Consider the following 18,634-nt stretch of genomic DNA (forward strand, 5'->3'; position numbering starts at 1 on the left):
ACCAGCGTGCCGTCGATGCAAAAAAACCTACAAGCCAAGCGTCTCCGTAATTTTTTCTAAGCAAGCCCAAGCATCTCCTACGGCATAAATCTGTACTGGGAAGTCCCGTGTCGAAAACCGAAAATAAAAGAATATAATACACTACGGTGCACGAGGAGAGGAAAGATAAAATGACTCTTAGAAATCCTATTGGATACATTGTGTTCCATTTAAAGCCTGGCACATTTGATTTCTCAACCGCATGGCCAGGGTAAACCGTCCCATGGGAAATATCCGTAGGCATACCCGCCAGCCACATGTAGGAACGTGAATACGCGTTCGACAGTTTTGGAAAAGGCGAGGAATTAACCTTGAAGGGTGTTAAGAGATACAATACGACCAGCTCAGAGCTTTCCTAATGTGACACTTTTGGCATGACAAAAAGCACATCCCAGCCAGCAGATGGATCTAATCCTCAGTTATTATGACAGCGGGCCCAATCCAAGCTGGCACGGCACTCCAGAATCAAACCCGACGCGCTGGTCGAAAAGTGAAACTTCGATATGAGCAGCTTGCGTGTGTAGGCTTGGAGATGATATAATCAGATGGGTGAAGACGTGGCACGTCCTTATGTTCCTGCTTTCTTTTGGAAAGTCAGAAAAGGGCTGAGAAGATACATGGGGTGACATTAGAAATGAATGGGAGGGAATCCAGCAGCTCTTCTTCACAGTTACTGCAGAAACTCTTGACTTTAGAGAGTTTCATGAAAAATATATTTATTTTTGTACATGATGAGATTACAAACATCATTTAGACTTTATTTTAGATACATATTAGATCAGTTTTACCCCCTTAATTTATTTGTGCTTGATACCGGGGTCCCTCAATGCTTATAGGAGGTCCGGGACCACCCCAGCCCCCTCTCAATTTGAACACTGTATCAGATGTCATAATTGTTATTTCTCAATAATAAGAATGGATGTATGACCATATGAACACTAAAAACTGTTTTTTAACTTTCAGAAGAGATCTAAACTACGTCTTAAATTTAAATAAGTGATCTGAAATATGTGACACTGGAAAGTTGAATAAAAAAGCTTTTCATTGATTTATGGTTTGTTAGGATAGGATATATTTGAGAATTGGGAATCTGACGGTGCACAAAAAATCTAAATATTGAGAAATTTTTTGTTGAAAATTGTCTAAATAAAGTGTTGGAACAAAATTGTATTTTTGACACACAAAAATGATAATTTTGACCAATACAATGTATTGTTGGCTATTGCTACCAATATACACTGCAAAAAAATATTTTAAATAACATATTTTCTTAGTATTTTGTCCAAGAAAATACGTCTTGTTTTAGACCAAAATATAAAATTTAAGTGATTTTGTGCATAAAACAAGCAAAAAATTATGAATTTTTCTTGAATTTAGTATTAATTTTCAAGATTTTTTGCTTACCTCATTGGCAGATTGTTTTGCTTGTTTTATGCACAAAATCACTTACATTTGATATTTTTTTGGTCTCAAAACTAGACTTATTTTCGTGGGTCGTTTTGCTTATCAAGAAAAAACATCTTAATTTAAGAATTTTTAGATATTTTTACTGAAACAAGACAAAAATGCTAAGATTTTTTTACCTGAAAATAATTTTTTGCAGTGCAGTGTTAACACTGCAAATTTTTCTTTTTTACTTAGTATTTTTGTCTTGTTTTCAGTAAAAATATCGAAAAATTCTTACATTAAGATGCTTTTTCTTCATGAGCAAAACGACGCAAGAAAATAAGTCTAGTTTTTAGACCAAAAATATCAAATTTAAGTGATTTTGTGCATAAAACAAGCAAAAAAAAAAAAAAAAAATCTGTCAATGGGGTAAGCAAATTTTTCTTGAATTTAGTATTTAAGAAAAATGTTCAAGATTTTTTCGCTTACCCCATTGGCATATTTTTTATGCACAAAATCAATTAAATTGTATATTTTTTGTCTAAAAACTAGACTTAGTATTTTTTCTTGTTTCCAGTAGAAATATCTAGAAATTCCTAAATCAAGATGTATTTTCTTGATGACCAAAATGACCTAAAAAAATATAAGTTAGAAAGTAATTTTTTGCAGTGTAGATATGCAATGTGTGAAAAGAAAGTGACTGGCATGAGGTCCCATGATGTATCTATAAAACAGCACATGAAATGATTACAAGAACAACGCAAAAAGACAAACCTGAAGATACAGTTAGTGTTGATCAAAGACACAATAGTTAAATAGTTCATGGCCCTTCCTCGTAGGAATCGAACATGCAACATACTGACAGGATTTAACCACTTCAACATCTCACACACCACCACCACAGATGCATTACATACAAAATGCATTGCATGATTAGATTTAATTCACGAGCACACAAGAGATTGCTGACTAAACTGCGATATGATCTGCATTGCAGCAATACAGAAAGCAGATTAGCACATCCTTGCATTGTTGTTCTGGTCCAAACACATCTCACCAAAGATCCAAATGAGGCTAAAGCTCACGGCATCAGTCACGTGCACTTTCATTTGGGCATTAGGTTTGTTCAGCCAGAATCATTAACCTCTCGGCTCTGCCAGCTAAACTGACACAACAAAAGTCAACACGCCATCTGTCACCTAGAAGATGCCCTAAAACACTTTGTAAAGAGGAAATGTAAGTCAAGTATAGTGGAGTAGATCCAGTGGATATGTACAGTGCAGTAATAATGTTCTGCTGCATGTTGTACAAAATCATCTCTAAGTTTACAAACTTGCAAGCTTCATATGTATAAGTTGTTTTATTGCGTTAAGACTCAAAGCGACGTGACAACTCATGTCCCATAAACCAAATCCGCCTCGTATGAACTCCACCTCCTCTACTCGTGCCCAAGGCAACATAAACAAACCCACGCAAAAAAAAAAAATGTTTTACTTTAAAATGTATTTGAATTTGATAGAAGCATGCATGTTTACTCATAAAAAAATGTGCATAGACATCTTCAACCCAAGCTCAAAATGAAAAAAATAAAACAAAACCCACACAAAAAAACTTTATATTCCAGTCCGCCCACGATAAAATGTTACTGGTCAGAGGTTAAGCTTATATAGCTGATGTTTATCCAAAAAATATCATAATAAATAAAAATAGACAAAATGAATGAATTCAGACGAGACCATTTGCACTTCATGACAAATCTGAGCACAGAGATGTTGTTGAAATCTCTATTTGAACGCTTTAAGATGTAAAGTCTCTAATTGAGGAATTAAAACAGAATTGTAAATGACTAATGCACAGATTTTTTAAATCTTTTTTTAATCTTTTCCTATTAGTAAGATTAACATGCACATCTAAGTCTAAATTACTTATTTTACTCATTACCCACTATTACTCACATTTACCATGCTATAATATGGTAATGTACCATCAGCCTGTACTGTATTCACTGACAGGTTCGTCCAGCCCCCTTACAACAATTCTCTCTAATTGAATTTATCTGAGGACTCGAGCCAACGAGCTTATGACAGTCGAAGCCCTCCAGCACATGGCCTCCAAACCATCAACCCTGATTCTGTTGGCAGGCGGCCGTTCTGCAGCGAGCTCGACCCGCACACACACAGAACTTGTTTGCGAGGTAAAAAAGACAAGCTTGCTGTCGCAATATTTGCCATGCTCGGCTGGCGTGGATCACGCTCAACTGACACAGTTTATGGTCTTCAGACGCCCCTGTAGATGCATTCACTTTTTGTGCAACTTTCAAGGGCACATATTTGGCACCGGCTCTCGACTCCCCTCGGCGTTCATAAAGATTATACGGCATTGGTTTTAATAAGAGCCCCGTGCCAATATTTAGGGCCATAACTAATTGAGGGCTTTTGCAAGAAAGTGTTGTTGCAGAAATCATCTTTAAAAAAACAGAGAGAAATTAAACATTAATGAGAGCGGTTTGGTCCGTGTGCTCTCCTCTCTGCTCAATATGCAATCACAAAGGTGCCAATTTTAATGTTCCCTTGAAGGTTTAATAGTATGTGTACAGCTATAACCATAAATAAATATTTTAAAAAGTTAAAACACTTTCACTTATTGACCACAGAAAGATACAATACAATATTTAGTATGTTCTTCTTTATATTATATATGGATCAATATCAACAACAGAATATCGATGAATCTGACAGCTTGATTCTGATTCATGGAACGAATCACACTTCCCAAAACCCTCTCCATCAGTTCAAACAGACACTATTAAATTAAGTTTTAATGTATTTATACTTTAGAGTCTTTACACACAAAAGTGGGAAACAAACAGGTCCAAAAGGACATTTTTATGACAGGTAATGGAGACATAAAAAGCACAGTAAAATCATAAAGATAGGCCTCCTCACAATGTTGCTGACTTAAATAACAGGACATAAAATATTCAAATGACATCATCTTTAATTTATCACCTAGCTCTTTTAAGAAGTTGCTAATTACTTTCAAAAATCCATTCTGGGATATTAGATGTCATTTTTAAAAAGTTAACCCATTAATTAAAATTCTGTCATCATTTACTCACCATCACGTTGATCCAACCTGTATACATTTCTTTAGGTAGCACTTTATTTTACAGTACGTGTACTTACTGTACCATGTACATATATGGTAAATATGTTGTACTTAGAGACAAATATGCTGTACTCACTTTTGAGTATCTACATGATAATTACATTGTATCATTACTGTACTTACCAGTGGTACATACTTGGTAGTTATTATGTAACTCTAGGTAAGTACTGGGTAATACCAGATACATACGTATAGTGTAGGTATACTGTAACTAACAATAAACACAACTGTGATTACAAATGAATGTACCGTATAAGTATTTAGTACTTACATGCAAGTGTGTGTTAATGGCAGGTACTTATATATGTACATAAGTACATATTTGTAAGTACAGTAGTGTTTGTTACTAGTTATCATATATGTACACTATAAGTACCTGTCATTAACCCACACGTTGCTGTAAGTACTAAATATATATATTGTACTAAATATATGCATATGAAATATTGTTAATTCTTAATTCATGTTAGCGAATGCTTACTTATGCTACCAAATACAACCTTATTGTAAAGTGTTGCCTATATTTTGGTGTTACGTGCTCTGTTGTTTGTTGGTTTTTTGTGTTCTTTTTTTCTCTCTCTCTCTCTCTTCTCCGCTGTCTGTCTTCTCAGATCCCGGCCCATTGGACACCTTTCCTGTCAATCTTAATTATCATGTGTGACGTCACTCGTCGATCCACCAATCAACACCCGATCCCGCCTATTTAAAACACACCGCTGTTCATTCATGCCAGTACGCTGGTTACTGATATTGTTAAACCCCTGTTGTTGTGTTATACTGTTTTAAACTCATTTGCTGTGTTGTTTCTCATTGTGTATGTCAGACTGTTCGTACATAGTTTATTAGTCACTTGTTTATGCGTCTGTACGTTAGTGTTCATACGCTCTGTTGTGTGTGACTTTTGTTGATATTGGGGAAAGCGGACAGGTAAGTACGTCACGTGACATACATAGTGCAACACGTATGTTACATTCACTGTATTAGAGACACAAGTTTAGGAGCGTGTGCCACCCTCTGTACGTTTTGTGTTTGGGTAGGTAGAGAAGGTAAGTTAGGGCGTCGTGTGACGCTGAAGATTTATCTAATTACCTTTTATTTAATAATTACCTTTTATTTAATTTGGTTCATGATCATTTTGCCTATGTAACTCATCCCCTGGCTTGACTTTATATCTGTGTACTTTCAAAGGCTTTATCTGTGCAGGAAGGACACACGGCTGGCTGGATTTCCAAATGAAAAGCAAAGGAGAAAGACGGTCCCAGTGTGGCGGCCCAGTGTCAGTTAGTGTAAAGTCAAAAGGCCTTTCTCAACAGTCAGGTAGGAGAGGCGTAAAAGTCACCCCCGCGTCCTCGCCATACCAGCTACCGTGTGTGAGACATAAAGGTTAAGGGCTGTATTTTATCTTTATTCATTCTTGACCATCAGATAGTTTCGGTATCTCGGTGTGACTGCTTCAGACGGCCCGGGTGATTACTTTTTTGATGAACTCTGACATACGGCAACAAACTAAAAGCCAAGTATCACAATGGCTGTGCCGGGCGCAAGTCTCCTGATCTCCGGCGGTCCCCTTCACTTACAGGCCATTGTCTGAGGATCAGACTTGAGTGTCATATGGTGTTAGGTTTACACCCTCGGGCCGCCCGCCCGGCTGGTACTTCACTGATGAAAGGTGCCGCGGTTGACAGAGTCTGAACTTTAACGCGTCTTGAATGTCAGGGGTCAACAGGGGTGCGTGTTGAGAGTCAGAAACGTACAGACATAATGTCACAACACACACTGGGACAAGCTTGAAACTCAATTACCACTAACACACACACGACCTCCAGCTACACACATACTTACAGTATATACACCTACAGTATACTTACAATCCATACCTTGAGCCCTACTGGTCATAGACTAATGATTAAGTTTATCTTGTATTGTTACTATAGTTAAGGATGAAATTCACACTACAAGCCAAGAGTCTGACAGGTGGTGGTACCAAAAAAGGTTTTATATTGATAAAATGCATAACTTGAATGCACCATAAGTTGCTTTGGATAAAGCGAATGACAAATGCATGAATGCAAATGTAAATATCTTATAGGCATATACAGTATAGGTCTACTAAAGGCATTCGCTCAACCAATGGTCACCAGGTGCATTAGCTTTTGGCTTATTTCATTAGTGTTCACGCCAACTTATTCACAATTTTAATAAACTATTCGTTTTGGTACATAAATTTGTTTTTTTTCTACAAAGTGCATGAGACAGTCTAGCTCTGATCGTATTATGGATGTTTCCAGTAAACAATAAAACTTTCATCAATGAGATCTAAACAGACGTCCGTTCAGCAGACATATAGTCTACAGTTTCTATTGAACTATGCAATTCTACCCTCTAAATGCAAAAAGTATTTTTTCCTTATAAAAACTGTGTAATATGTCAATATAAAAACTAGTTTAACAACCTTACCCTGATTTTGACCAATCCTAATGTCACTGGGATTACAGATGTCATAAAAATGTGTGCTTTAATCTCAGAGAATCACATCGTCTGAGTAATAACAAGATACAACATATATTAATACCAGCAAAGAGCAACACCCACTTTAAAAAAAAAAAAAAGTTTAAATCTCTGTGATCTGTTAAATCCTCTCGATTTATTCTTGCAGGTAAAAAGGCTAAAATCTCTTAATAGTTCCCATAATCTACCATAAGCCGGGTTTCACCATTAATTCCAGATATGTAACCACACAGCAGCTGTTTATTCCAGAGCAGATCGTGTTGTTTTTCCACTTTTGTAAAAACAAGATATGCAAAGACCAACGCTAACTCATGGCAATTTCATATGAGGTGGCTTATTCATATGTACACATCCGTACATTTTTGTTCAATTTGCTTTTCCCCGTGAGGTTGGGGTTAGCAGTGTGGTTTCTTTATTTATTTTTTATTTTTATTTTTTTTAAGATAGGCGTACGTTTTATTTCATATGAATTCTTACCACTCGTAAAATGCATAGAAATACTCAGGCTGGCAAAAACCAATGCTCAAAGTCAGACTGGATACAGCTGGATACATTTTAGTTTAATTTGTTTGTTCTCTTCTTCTAGCTGTATATTTGTTATTTTCTATTTTACACAGTGCTGGGCAAAGATTAATCCCAATTAATCGCATACAAAATAAAAGTGATTTTTTTTTGCATAACATATGTGTGTGTACTGTGTGTAATATTATGTATATTTAAACACACACACACATGCACGCACACACACACACACACACACACACATGCACGCACACACACACACACACACACACACACACACACACACACACACACACACACACACACACACACACACACACACACACACACACACACACACACACACACACACACACACACACACACACACACACACACATACATTTCAGAACATTACATCCATTTTTTGTTTATATAATATATAATATTTATAATATCTAAAAATATAAATAAATAAATATATACATACATGAATGTGTGTGTGTAATTATATTTATACAAATAATAATTCAACCTGATCTCACTAATTTCCGTGGCATAGTCACTGATTTTTTTTGTTTTTTTCATTTTTCCGTGGAATTCTCACGGATTGGTTACTCAACTGTTTCGTCCTATTTTCTTACCATTGTCGCTTCGGTTTAGGGTTAGATTTACATTAAATGACATCCCTACCCAAACCCAACTCTGACCCTAATGCAGGGACAATTGTTTAAAATTAAAAAAATATAAAATAATACATCAGAAAAAATAATATAAACCAATACCTAAAGTGACATACTAATGCAAACAACAAATCTAACCCTTAACCGAAGCGAAAATGGTTTGAAAATAGGAAAAAGCAGTTGAGTAACAAATCCGTGAGAATGCCACGGGAAAATTAGCAAAAAAAAAAAAATATGTGACTATCCCAATAATTACACACAATAAACACATATATTATGCAAAATATCACTTGTATTTTGTATGTGATTAATCACGATTAATCTTTTCCCGGCACTAATTTTAAAATAAAAGCAACCAGTTACATAAAAACCGAACTAGACATAAACAAATCAATGGGGCAGAGGGCATGTGAGCGTGTTTGTGCATGTAAACACCATGGTTTGGTTTGATGTGTATTTGTTTGCATTTCAGACATCGTATCAGAGAGATGCTGACCCATACGGGTCAGATATACCTGTGAAAACCGTACAGGTTTATTAGCACCTACACATACTGAATCACAACACACCTATTAACAATACCTGTCTATTATACAAGAAGCAAGAAAATAATAACAATGTTGAATAAAAATATACAGTTTATTCATCTTTAATGTAACTTGGGATTCGAATTCAAACATCATTTCTTTGAATACCTATTCTTCAAAATAATATTTGTCCAATATATAGAAACATTAGAATTGGCTTTATGGTTCTCTGAGGATTTAAAATGTTTGATTTTGCTGATGCTTAACAGCAGTGGACATTTTTTCTAACATAGGATTTCTCACATTATAGTAAACTGTAAAATGTTTTTAAAACATACCATAGTATAATATACTATGGTATGTTTTAAAAACATTTAAATATATATTAAATACATATATTAAAGTATACTGCAGTATTAATTAATTCACTACACTTCAATCACTATAGTAAATACTTAAGTATACTACAGTATTTGATCATGTGGCTTACATCACCATATACATGTAAATAATTCATGTGTGATAAGACTTTACTGTTACTATACTCAAACCTTTACCCCAAAGTATTTAACACCGGCTCATAACTCGCACCGGCCGAGCTATGAACATTAATGACACCTGAAATCAAGCAGTCTGTTGAGGAGACATGTGCTGCTACTTTTCAAGTAATAAAACCTATCACCTAATCTTATTTTCACCTGCCGGATAATAAAACAGCTGAACAATTCAATAAACGTTCAGTGAAAGAGGCACATGAGCCAGACTAAAAACAACCCCCTTATAATACCACAGTAACTTCACATCATCTTACTGAACAATTTAGATCCCCTTAGCAACCGCACAGCAAGCCTTGGCAACCGAGCGCAGAATCCTAGCATAATGATGGAAGGTTTGCACCACACATTTCCTAAAAACTTGCATGAAGAGCAATCAGGATCCGCACATTCAAAAAAGTCTTGACCAGGTGCAAGATCAAAAGATGAATAAAAAACAGAAAAAAGATCTGCACACTGTTAAAGTCCCTTTATTTCAAAAAAGTTTAAAACAGCGCGCCCTGCGCGCTGTTTTAAACTTTTTTGAAATAAAGGGACTTTAACAGTGTGCAGATCTTTTTTCTGTTTTCTAAAAAACTTGCAACCATAAGCAGTCCTCGGCCATGCATATCAGACATAAGTCCAAGTCTAACACGTGGAGATGTTTCCTGCTCTCTATGTGTTTGTAGAAAAGGTTGAATATAGGGTCAGTGTGATTTGTCCTGTCGAGAAACTTGCTTCCATCTGTTTTTCTTCACTGGAAAAGCCTCCCGCTATCATATCAATGTAAATGCATGACATATATATAAACGGCTGATGGAAGGAGGACCTCTAACCCCACACATTTCTCTATATGGTCAGCAAGCATTTCAGCTTTCACTGCAAATTCACACTCTCATGACAACTGTATATATTTACAGAGAAAAATGTGTCTCTTGAATACAGTTTCTGAGCTGCTGTACGTAAGCTGAACTCATTTCAATGAATTGCAACGTGCCTTGGTGTACATTAAAAAGATTTGCAGCACAATATCTGAAACATAATAGAAATTATAGATGATCACACGTAAAATAAATAAAATAATTTTTGTTTTGTCTGTCTGTGCAAATTTGCAGCCATGGTGATGGGATGGCTTTTTATCAAATTCAAAAAACAACCACGTGTCTCTTAATGATATTCTGCACTTAACTTTCAGTCTCTTTTCTTATCCATCTACAAATGTAAAACCACAAAGAAAATGGGTGAGAAAGCCACAATCATTTGTGTCCAATCAATGCTCGACAAATAAAACGTTTGGAAATGAAATCATTGGATGATTTTAAAGTGCAATTTTGTCACAAATGACAGATTTTAAATTGCAGACAGTCTAGTAAGGTGGACAGACGAATTACAGTGTGTTTGTTTCTCGATTATTCGAGAACTCTTCAATAAAACACAATTAAATATGATTGCAAAAAAACAAATTTGTGACTTTCTGCAGAGATCTTTAATGGTCAAAGTTGTCATCACAGACAATAGAGATTGATCGGCTAAAAACAACCTGCTGACACTTTTCCGGATAGGGTTTAGATAAACCTAGGACTAAGATTTGGCTATTGGGGCTGTCAAAATTAATGCTTATAACGTTAATAATTCATTAACGTAATTTCATAATAGCGACACTAATGTTATTAACGTGTGATTAATGCAACACACAATTTCTCTTTAACCCTTGACCTAGCATGTTGTTGGATAAATTGAGACGTAGCCTTAGACAGTAAATAGTCATCAAACATCTAAACTTATATTTATTTGTACGTTTTCTGAAAGGTGTAGCGTCCAACATGCAAATAATCCTTTTTAAAGCATGCAAGAATTAGAAAATGAAGTGGAGGACTTGCTTGATGTTAAAATATCAAGAGAGATAAAGTTCAGAACCTGACTCGAAAATGATCTCTCTCGCACTGACTGACACATCTGAAGCACGCACACAGTCGCACGACCCCGATATGCATACATAATTACAGAATTACAGTTTTAAAAATATCTGAATTCGTGCAGATACAATCTGTTATGTCTAAAATAAACGTTTGATAGTGTTGGTGGAAATATCTGTGTAACATTAGATCCTTGCATTACAGTAGATCTTAAAACTATCTGTTTGTAAATGCCAATCAATCAATTAAACATATTTTGATATTTTTATTTATTTTGTATGTGCCAAATCTATTCGTTTTACCAGGGATTTTAAGGTAGGGATGCAGTGATTTTTTTACTTTAAAAAAGTCTTCAACTGGATTTCTTCGAAATTACTTTTGTTGACTCTTTTTATAATAATAAACATGCATTTGCATAAGGCATCCATATTTGTCCATGCCCATGTTTATTAGAATATAAAAACGTTTAAAGTGTTAAATTAATTTAAATATAGAACAGATAAAATGTGCGATTAAATTGCATTTAATCACACGTTAACTCATGACATTCATGCGAATAATCTTGATTAAATATTTTAATTGATTGACAGCCCTAATTAGGACATTTAAGTAGTTTTTACGAACATGTCTTAAATAAAATTATTACTGGTGTGCATCTTGAGATAATGATATATTTTAAGTAGGGCTGTCAAAAGATTAATCGCGAATAATCGCATAAGAAATAAAAGTTTGATTTTGCATAGTATATGTGTGTAATTATTTTGTATATATAAATACACACATGCATGTATGTATTTAAGAAACTATTTTATATATATATTTATATATATATTTAGATATATTTTATTTTACATATAAATGTAAAAATGTATACATAGATAAAATGGTGTTTAAATTTCTTAAATATATTTGTGTGTTTATATATATATACATAATAATTACACACAATAAACACGCAAATATATTATACAAACACAAACTTTTATTTTGTATGCGATTAATCACGATTAATCTTTTAATAGCCATAATTTTAAGATATGGCAGTGCAAGATGACTTCAGTTAGGACAACTCAAACAAGCATTTAAGTCTTGGACTAGACTCAAGCCGCCCCTAAATCACGCTGATGTAAACTCTGTAGGATTCACAAACATGCAAAAATTCACACATGTCCATGAATCTCAGTCCTGTCCAGCGAGTGTTTTCCAAAACTGCACCTGAATGTTAAACCTGTTTAAAAGTACAGTATCTGTTCCTTTAAACCAGAAGGTTAGGTTAATAAAACCAGTGGCATTAAATCTTTTGAAGATATTCAAAGTTTTTGAAGCATTTAGCATATTTCACCTTTCCAACTGACCTTTGTGAAATACTCTGCACTTATTACTTTTGGATGAGCAGAAACCGTTAAATCAAAGTTTTAACAACTTTAGTTTTATATACACAAGCATTTGCTACATTTGTCTGCACTTTTATTTAAATGTATTTATTTCACGTTTGTCTATTATTGTGTCAATTTCAGATAAGCCCCGCCCCTAAGCATCACATACAAACAAATGAAAAAGTGTCAATGTGAACCAGATGTTATTCTGATATTGAAAAAAGTTGGGATGTCATTTTGGCATGCAGCCTCCCTCCCGCTGTTGTGTAGCGTGCAACCCTTCACGCACCAAAGTAAATTAATGACATAAAATAATCTCAAACTTAGAACAAAATATATAAAATGGCACAATGTGGTGCTGTTGGTTAGTAGCCTTCATTTTCTGAATTTAGGATAAATAAATGAATGTATTTTATTAAACTGGGGCCCCTGGCATCGTCTTGCACTCCCCAGTTTGAGAACCACTGATTCATATAAAAATTTTATTTTATTACAAAAATACTTTACTATGGCAGATGTATATTATTATAAAAGAAAAAGGGGGAAAGAAATCTTGGTAAGCAAAATTTGGTTTTTCCTTGCCATCTCATCTTATATCTTTTCAACACATTATTTAAGCAAACTAACCGACCAGGCTTTTCGTGTTGTGAATCTGTCAATATTTTTTAAAATCATCCATTAAACAGAATAAGCATTCAGTGGAAATGCGATTGAGACGGCTTATCAAAGAGGGATCAGAGTCGCTCTGTGTTTGGTCGAATGCTTTTATCTTCCCCGCAGAAGATATTCAGGCTCCGCGGGCATCACGTCTGATCACCAATGTCATAACCTGTCCTGCACGCTGTCTGTCACATCAAAGAGAAAGAGATGCGCTCTGACATTAAAACGCATTAACAGACCTGTAAACACACTTGATGCTGTTTTATCAGCAGGCCAACACTGAACCTGCATGTGGATGCTACACAAAATATCAATTTTTGCACATCACCCATCCCTTGAATGTTTGCTTATGAATTCATTTGGCTAAAAGGTTTCAAGCTAGAGAGTTAAAGGGCTTTGGTTAAATCCATCAGCAAGATAACATCCTGAATATTCAATATTTTAACTCCAAAAACTTAAAACAATATCTCTTCGGTGAATGGACTTATCGTCTCTCGTTTTACCCAGATTCGTGTTTATTTCACAGACAGACGCAAAAGACAGATTAATACCAGGAAGATTCTTGTAAAAATACATTCCTTACCTTTGCCACCCTGTTGGCCACTTCTCGACCCACCATGAGTCCTTGAACGAACGATCGAGCCACGATGAAGGCCTTCGTGACCTGAGCCTTGAGCTTGCGCGGGACGTCTCCGAAGGGCTTTAGCTGGTCTGTGTATTTGCTGATGCACTCCAGAAAGTCCTCTGTGAGCGTGTACTCCGAGTTAAGCAGCTGAAACATTCGCTCCAACAACCTCATCCAGAAGTCGTTCAGCATCTCCTCCAGATTGACGTTTCCGCCGGTGTAATAGCGCTTGAGCTCGGAGAACAGCTCCTCGAACATCTCCGAGTTGTGAGTGTAGAGTATGCCGTATGTGCGCACGAACATGTCGTTGAGCGACTTTTCCGAGTTGTCCAGCAACTCCAGGAAGAATTCTAAAAGAGAGACGTACGTAAAGAATTTAGAGATCATAAATATTTAGAGAGATGATATACACTCGAAACACATGTATGAGTTAATAGATTAACACTGGGATTGGCACAAATGCCACGAAGGCCACGCCAATACATGACATCAAAAGATTTTAATCCAAACATGATTTTCAAAAAAGTTGACCAAATTTACAATTAAACTGAAATTTCATTACGGCTGCCATTAGGGGGCGAACTCTGACAGTCTCATCCGAATGTGTACAATGGAAAGATGGTTTAACCTATATATCTTTAAAATATTAAAAAAGAAAGTGAAATGTTAATCATTAGGAGAAGACTGGCTATATGTTGTGAATACTTGAAATGCAATTCATCAAAGTTAAACAAAGAAGTTTAATGCTGCGTTCAGACCAGCCGCATTAGAGGTGTCAACCGCGAGTGATTTCAATGTTAAGTCAATGTGAAGATGCGCTGGAGGTCTTGTGGTGTGCGAATGAGCCATTTAGCGCGACACGGTAGACCCAATTCCGCCTCATTCGCGTGTCTAGTTCGCCCGAATGGCGCAAATTGAGCGTTGCCGCGGGAAACGGGCGAGTTGAAAAATTTGAACTTTGGTGGAAAACACCCCACGTTAACCAATCAGGAGCTTGCTCTAGTAGTGACGTGATTACAGAAATGACTAGAATTTCACACACGGCTTTCATGCATGAATGAAGCAAGTAAACTCAAAATGTTGAACCTGCAAACTAGACGCGGTAGATGCGAATTTGACGCCTCAAAGGCAGCTGGTGTGAACCCATGGTAAGAGCTTTGCATTACTGCATGTGTTGATTATTTATACTTGCACTTTTTTTGCAATGTTCGTATTTGAACTATCAACATTTGGCTCTTGCAATGTTAAACTGCAACTGTTTTTAAATTATTTAAACGAATAAATATGTGTTTTCTGTAATTAAAAGGCAAAATACTGGAAACAAGAAGTGTGCATAATTTTTTTTTAAAATGCATGTTTTTTAAGATATGACCTATAACAAAATGTATGTATATAAAATAGGTAAGACAGATAAAAAAATATAAAAAAGGTAAAATAGGGGTAAAAATTTGGCCCGCATCATATTTACAATTTTTAAATCTGGTCCTCGAAGAAGAGCTTGAAGACCCTTGATCTGAAGTATCAACATGTTAACTTTTTGCGCATGTTAATATTTTGGTTGATTCTTGTTTTTGTACAAAGTGTAATGACTTTGTATAAGGTGGTATAAAAGTTTAGTTTTTAACAAAGGTTAGTTTTATAGTCAGTATACCTTACAATAAAAATTGGTGAATTAACAAAAAGTACAGTATTATATTGAACCCCATTAGAAATTAAGACACAGATAAATAGTATGTGCTTTTTGTGTGATTTAAAGTCAATTTAAGAGCTGATATCTGTATATCTGTATCCCTATTTGTAGTATTAGATAACACCATGGTTGTCTGACATGAACATTTGTACTATTTCATATATACAGTTAAAGTTTGCATTTATTTATTTATAGGTATCCTCTAAAGTCAGATATCACGTTCACCCAATAGCAGATTTTAAAAGCCATATTATTTATCATTTTGTAAGGCAGGACAAACCACGGTTCATATTACGTAACATAAAGAGCCATTCAGAAAGACGTGCTACGTCGACGAGACTCTACGAAGACCATTTTCTCACCTTGTACTCAAATGGAGTGGATATCAAATTATGTGAGGCAGACAGAAGCTTCTGAAATCCTGCCAGTCCAACATATGGCTCTCAAATTAAAGTCTTGCTTTAACTTTATCTGCCAGAGGCAAAGATTTATGGAGGGACACTGCCAGCAGTGTCTGCTCACTCGGATACAGAGCAGCTAATCTTTCAACAGTTCATGACCTGGGGAGACGATTATTTTTAACAAAGTGTTGCTTATTGTTTGTCCTACACTGAGGATGTTTGAACTGTTCAAACTGCACACAAATCTGATTTGGTTTCCAGCTTTGAATGTTTTTATATATATAAAGATTACGTTTACAATGTTAGTCCAAAACTGTTTGTTGTACATTGTTGGACTCCAATTATTTGAGGGTCATTTAAGTCAAACCAGGACTTGTCTCTTATACTATGAAACACAAAGTATGAGTTTGACTTAAACAACAGCATTTATCCAACATGAACAGCAAAATATCACATAATATCTGCAATTTCAATATGGATTTGTTTTAGTCACGAACAGATCAAATTATAACCCCCGGGGTCGATTTGGGTAAAGAAATTCTCACTTTATTTGCAGGACAAGTTGGGACGGGTCATAATAAAAAATGTATGTTGCGTGCAATTCGCTATAGCCTATATTAAATATTTGGGAATATAAAAAACCTGACCCGTGCATCACTATGCGGTTTGAAATCCAATTCAAATCACATTTATGAAAATCATTTCAGTCTGATTTTATTTATCTTTTCAACCCGTCAATTTCTCACGTGTACAATGTAAAAACTTCAGATCTGTGTTGTTTTTTGGCATAGACCCACCACTGTAACGTCAATGCCATAGAAAGGAATGCAGATATTTTGCAAATGTATAAAAATGTGCACGTTAGTATCAGTTTCACAACGATTTGTTTTCGAGCTGATGAACGCTAAAACGTACAGATAAAATACTTTATAAAAAAACAGGCTGACAAGACGCATGCAGGTTTTGAAGAAAAGATCAACTATTTTTGTGATTTTATCACTGCAACTTGTAAGTTTACGGTATTGTTATCGTCAATTAAGTGTGGACACTATACCGTTAACTAACATTAGTTATCCTTAGTGTGAAAGCTGTTGTTTTTATAAAGATGTTTTTGTAATCTTGAACCGACATAACAGTAAAGTAAACGATGACAGAATTTTTATTTTAGTGTAAACTAATCTTTCAAGTGAGTATTACATTTCTGCAAAAGTGATTTATGATTTTACGAGCTTTACAGTGAGCTATGAACTCTTTCGTATTGGTTTATGTTAAAATTGACAATGCATTCGTCATTTGCAAAGGCTAATTAGTTGTGTACCGGGGTCACCCGCTCATGTAATTGAACGTTTCATTAAAGCAGATTGATCTGACGCTGCTTATATTGTCTCCTTTGAATAGCACCCAGCAAAATAATAGTAATTACCATCTCATCATCCTGATGGAGGTTATTGATGATGTTAAACAACATATTTATTACTCGGTGCTGAAAAAGCAGCTTTACCCTTCAGATAATTACAATGAAAGTAAACCATGCAAATATCTAACAATCTAACACCCTTCAGCCCTAACAGTTGTGTATCACGAAGATGACACAATATTACTGGTTTCAATTGCAACAGACCTCTCATCTGAGTCTCTCCTAATATTCCAGGTTATTTGGTCTTGGGAAAATATTGAAAAATTAAGTATTTAAAAAGTCGGCTCATGCAGAATTTGGATTGCCGACCTAAGAACTTAAGGACAGTTTGAGATCTTCTCTTAATGCAAATGCGAAAAAACTTGGAAGGTAAAGCAGCAGTCTATTTAATCTTTTTGCTGTCTATGAGAAACCATTACACAATTAAAAAGATAAAAAAAAAACAAGCAATGTTATATTTTCAGTATTTGATCAATTGCTAAGGGTTTAGTCAAAAAAGTTCAGTTCAAAGTCCCATGCTATTCAAACTTAATTTGTGAATATAGGACTCTTTAATTTGTTATATTTAATTTTATTTGCCAGGCAAAGTTGGCAAAAAAGTTTAAACGCAAATCTGTTTTACTGTAATATTATTCATTATTGTGTCCATTTAGGGGAGGTTCACATTTCATGTCTTTTGCACGCGCAAATACATAATTTTTAATGTAGACGCACTTAAATAGGCCTCATCGTTTGAAGTGACTCAATGTCGCACAGATCTTATATGACTTACGAACGCGTAAACAGGAAAAAAGCGCATAGATTCCAATATTCTCAGATCGATCTCAAGCCTCATTCATATGTGGAAATAAATTTAATATGAATTGGATACATGCATTCGCGTGTGCAATGTAAGCGAACAGATCGGATATTCCCATGTCAAAATGCTTTGTGCGTCATTGAAAATTTTGAAAAAAAAAAGTTGTATGTCTTGTTACAGAAATAAAGCTCTATAATCTTGTATAATAATTTTGTCTGTGTCCTTTGCATATTGCAACATTTTACTTCCTTTGAGGTTCAAGCTTTTCCACGTCAATATGTCTACCTTAAACTGTTTCGCCAAGTGTTTAGTGTAAATGCTGATATTGGATACGAGTCGCTTTTAAAAGATGATGTAAGGTTGTCAAAATATATCCAACATGATCTCTTGAAAATCCGTGTCATA

The 18,634-nt window shown here is 35.2% G+C and overlaps 1 protein-coding gene across 2 annotated transcripts in view; it reads right to left on the reverse strand.

The window, feature by feature from the left end:
• gpc6a (glypican 6a) overlaps window positions 1–18,634 on the reverse strand; it is a 226,447-nt gene that overhangs the window by 113,888 nt on the left and 93,925 nt on the right. For both annotated transcript variants that reach the window (XM_065254142.2, XM_065254143.2), the window contains exon 3: window positions 13,881–14,272. In XM_065254142.2, coding sequence (XP_065110214.1) covers window positions 13,881–14,272 — 392 coding nt within the window. The remainder of the gene's footprint in view (window positions 1–13,880; window positions 14,273–18,634) is intronic.

This window comes from Paramisgurnus dabryanus, chromosome 4 (genome assembly GCF_030506205.2).
Source record: "Paramisgurnus dabryanus chromosome 4, PD_genome_1.1, whole genome shotgun sequence".
NCBI classification, from domain to species: domain Eukaryota; kingdom Metazoa; phylum Chordata; class Actinopteri; order Cypriniformes; family Cobitidae; genus Paramisgurnus; species Paramisgurnus dabryanus.